The following is a 4,275-nucleotide window of genomic DNA, read 5'->3' on the forward strand; positions in this document are numbered from 1 at the left end:
CTCGTCGACCCTGAAATAGATACGCGGAAAAGAATGGCTGGATGGAATATGCTGTTTGCTATAAAATAGTCTACGAAAAAACTAAGACATTTAAAATAGTAGAAACGCTTCACATTAAAAATAGAAGATCTAAAGCAAACAAAAGTAAAACTGTACAAACGTGTTTGGAATACAGTTAGGAATAAAAGCAAAGGAAGCAAACAAAGTGAACCTAAATATTCTGCATTGTGACAAAATCAAGTCTATAATGCAGTGAGATTCCCAAACACTGTTTAACTTTCAAATAGTTATTCCGAAATTTTCAGTGTCCTGTGCGAAAACAGCACATCAAGTCAAAAAGTCAAAGTCAACTTTATTGTCGATTCTGCCACATGTACAGGACATACAGAGAATAGAAATTGCGTTACTCTCAATCCCTAGATAAATAGCAAATGCATATAGCATATACACCCACGAGGAGCATCCCCATAGCAAAAATTACAGCTGTTGTATCCCTTCTTTCTTCAAGTTATATTGTTGAAGACCTTTGTATTGTGTGTAATTGCTCTCACCTGCTAAAAATGATTAAAATTAAAAATACATGGCAATAATATTTACATGACCATGAATTGTTCCATTCACCTGAGTATCATGTGAAGCTCATCAAATGCTTAAACTCACTGCATCAAATACAGAAAGAAGGTATAAATAATGTGAAATCAAGATTCAGTGCAGTGCACAAGATTTTAAATGTAGGCAGAGGGTTGTCATCAGGCTTGTTCACCGCAGTGTACGTCTGCAGGTCTTTAAGTGGGGTCTGTTTCTGTTGAAATGACAACAGATTCTTCATCAGAGCTCGTGTTATGTCTACACTTTACCACAGTGTAATCAGCATGCTGCTCTTCTCTTGGCTGAAGTGGCTCTATGGTGGAAAAAAGAGGATCTGTGTGGTTTTTAAAGAAGTGGACTTTGCTGTAGAGGACTTCATCCTCCACCTGTGGCTGAGCTAAGACGTCTTCACACACAGGATCAGGATTTAGCTGAGAACAAAGAGTGATACATCATAATTCACTTAAAGATTTGACTCCTTTGACTCTGTAAGAAAGATCATTCAGTATGAAAATGTGTTTTCCAACTCTACAGTAATCTTTACCTCCACTATGTTGTTTGATGTTTCGTTTGTGGAAGACTGACTCATAGTCCTCTTTTTTCTGGTTATTGAAAGTAATAAACAGAAAAAATAAGTGAGTTCATGCTAGAGATAAAAATGTTGTCACTTTGAATCAAACACACTGTTGCTTACCTAATCAAAAATAAGAAAAAGAGAACTATTGAAACCAGAACTATTACAGAAACTCCTCGTGTCCTTCCTGTGATACTTTGGACAGTGAGAGTCTTTGGAGCAGAGCTGATATCTTTGTTGGTTTTCACAGCACAGGAGTAGTTTCCTGCATCCTCCCTGCTGACTGGGTCTAGGATCAGATGTTTGTTCTGGTTCTCTCTCGGGGTCAGAGGTCGACTGTTCAAGTACCAAATGTAGTTTGTGTTGTCAGTCAGAGGACAGCTGGTACTGCAGGTCAGTGTGACTCTCTGACCCTCTGTCACCACTGCAGAAGGACTCATCTTCACTCTCAGCTCTGAAAGAGGAACATTTTTTTATTAAAAAACATAATATGTCAAGATATGAAACATTACACAATTGTAACATGGGGTAAAGAATAAACATGAGTGAGTGAAACCTAAAAGCAGACTCTTTTGTAATGAGTAAAGTCTGCTGAGTGAAGAGTTTAGATTTACCTGTGACAATCAAAAAGACTCCAGGCAGATCAGACTGTGTCCATCCTTCATGATCTTTGTTGAATCTGAATGTGTATCCTCCTGAGTCATTCTTCTTCAGGTTGTTGATGCTCAGGATGTGTTGGTTCTTCATGTTGTCCTGATACTCCACACCACCTGCAGCCTCAATCAGCTCTTCAACTTCCACTTTATCTTTTCTCCATTTTTTACTCCAACATTTAAACTCTGGCTTCATGTTGTCAGGGTGTGAGTATTCACTTGTGATGTTGACTGAAGATCCTTCCAGAGCACAGATTCTCCTGCTGACATAATTCACTCTCCAGCAGTTTTTATCCTGAACACCTGAAATATAGATGGAAGATTTAAAGTTGTTTGATTGGTCTGTGTTTCAGCACTTGAGTTCATTATTAGATTGTTGACACTTACAAACTTCCTTGGATTGAAGACGTTTGTGAGCTTTAACTGCACAAGAGAATGTGTCTCTTGAAGAGTTAGCAACTGAATAATGTTGATTCTCATAATAGTTTTGTTTGTTGTGATACCACATGTAGACAGTTTGATCATCAGTCAGGTTACAGCTGGTGTTACAGGTCAGTGTGACAAACCCTGAGATGGAAGAAGCTCTGTGAACATGAACCCCTGCTGAAAAAGGATAAATACATTTCTTGACACTATATTTGATATAATCATACAGCTCAATAAATTCATATAAGTGTTGGTTTGACATAATATGACAAGATAGAAGTTAAGTGAAGATGTGTTTGTATGGTTTGGTTATGGAAATTTCACCTCTGGGATATGTGATAGAGCACGGCTCATTCACTAATGTCTGATTGTGCGAAGACATGTTTCCATAAGCATAAGTCACTCTGAAACATGTCTGTGTTATTGAATCTGGACAAAAAGACATGAGATTAAATATTTGTACTGAGACTATTTTTACAGGGGTTTGCTGAAGGGTTTGTAGGGACTATAAACATCATGACTCACCCACAGAGACTTCAGGGGCTCTGAGATGCTCGTAGCCTTTGACAGCACAGGAGTATGTGGCTGCTTCCTCACTGCTGAGCAGCTCTTGGTACCAGGGAGACCAGTCCTCATAGAGAAACTCTCTGTTCTTGTACCAGATGTAGGCTGCAGGCTTTTCAGTCAGAGGACAGCTGCTGCTGCACATCAGTGTTACTGTCTGTCCCTCTGTGGCAGGAATCACCTTTACCTGCAGCTCTGAGAGGATGATGGAGAACAACTTATACAATGATGTCATTTGGAAAGTAATCAATGAGTAAAAGTCACTGTACCTGCAACAACATGAAGAGTAATTCTTTTGTACCAACAGCGTCCTGGACTGTCTGTAGTCTTCATACAGCAGTAAGCGTTTGCATCACTCTCTCTTAAATCATTGATGGTTAAAGTTGGGTTTTTCTCTTCAGAAATGTTGTACGTTACACGTTGTCCATCCACAGAGAGCTCACTCTGAATGTACTTATAACCATCCCAGTATATAGTGAACCATTTTCTGCTTGAAGTCAGATGTTGATGTGAGCAGTGCAGATCCACTGATGAACCTTTGAAAGCACAGATCCTGGTTTCTTCTCCAGTAACACCTTTAACAGAAGAGAGTTAAAAAAACCCATTTATTATCTTATTAATATGTCTTTATTATTAACCACTTAATAATTTTTAGTACTCCACATTAGGAGCTAGTCCAAACTAAATTTTCTCATCTGTAAATTTTACAATATCTTTGTACTTAAGTTAATATTAAGTAATGATTTTTACATAAGAACTCATAAATAATTTCAGATACCTGAAATGTAAAAGATGAGACCCACAAGCAGACGACCAGCATCTCTCAATTCCATTGTTGTTTTAGTCCAGCTTTTGAGTAAAGCTGACAGTCAAAGCTGGAACCAAAAAAAGACAAAGTAAGTCATCAGTCAAACTAAGCAGCACTCTTTGTCTGAGCAAAGGGTGAGGGGGGACTGCTGGTTCATATTCTTTTGTTTCACACATCGTGCATTTTATTGGTGATATGACCAGCATCTATTTAAAGAGGAGTTTGTTGAGAGGCTCGAGTGGTTATTTCTAGATGTGTTGCTGGTGAGCATGACAAAACCTCTGTATAAGAAGGAAGAAAGAATATATTCAAAGCTTTGAAAAACGATTGAAGGCTCATGTGGTCGTCTTTTTTCCATCTGGTCCCCTTCACATTGCCTTGCTACCGCTACACTCCTCCCCGACCCTCAGAGCCAAACTTCACCCATGAGAGCTGACATTCTCAGAAACTACACTAAAGATACTACTTGTTATGTTACTTTCATTTTACTCTGCAAAATGATCTGAAACACACTGTCGCATAATTACCATTTAACAGTGTAAACCTACAGGCTACAGCCCGACACACCAACACAAATAAAAAAACAATGAGGACACACATGATCTTTCTCTTAGCAAAGACACTTCAAATCAATCATCACAGTGACTGTACTGTCGAAACAT

General features: G+C 38.5%; 1 protein-coding gene across 1 annotated transcript; it reads right to left on the reverse strand.

Annotated features, from left to right (window-relative positions):
• Positions 1 to 632: 632 nt before the first annotated feature.
• Positions 633 to 3,665, reverse strand: LOC146707329 (B-cell receptor CD22-like). The gene is made up of 9 exons (XM_085458643.1): positions 3,584 to 3,665; positions 3,075 to 3,380; positions 2,767 to 3,000; positions 2,566 to 2,670; positions 2,203 to 2,415; positions 1,777 to 2,118; positions 1,283 to 1,616; positions 1,133 to 1,190; positions 633 to 1,019 (listed from the first exon to the last, which is right to left on the reverse strand). The coding sequence occupies exons 1-9, from the start codon at positions 3,636 to 3,638 to the stop codon at positions 786 to 788; spliced, it is 1,881 nt and encodes a 626-aa protein (XP_085314769.1). The 5' UTR covers positions 3,639 to 3,665; the 3' UTR covers positions 633 to 785.
• Positions 3,666 to 4,275: the final 610 nt, after the last annotated feature.

Source organism: Copadichromis virginalis, linkage group LG6 (genome assembly GCF_057382275.1).
Source record: "Copadichromis virginalis isolate Kocher_CV1m ecotype Utaka linkage group LG6, C_Virginalis_male_GT1.1, whole genome shotgun sequence".
In the NCBI taxonomy this organism is placed as follows: domain Eukaryota; kingdom Metazoa; phylum Chordata; class Actinopteri; order Cichliformes; family Cichlidae; genus Copadichromis; species Copadichromis virginalis.

Coding starts and splice junctions, on each gene's coding strand:
- LOC146707329 (XM_085458643.1), bottom strand. CDS start 3,638: ATGGAATTGAGAGATGCTGGTCGTCTGCTTGTGGGTCTCATCTTTTAC. Junction 2,671..2,766: donor AGCCCCTGAAGTCTCTGTGG/GTGAGTCATGAT, acceptor CTTTTTGTCCAG/ATTCAATAACACAGACATGT. Junction 1,191..1,282: donor TTTTTCTTATTTTTGATTAG/GTAAGCAACAGT, acceptor TTCAATAACCAG/AAAAAAGAGGACTATGAGTC.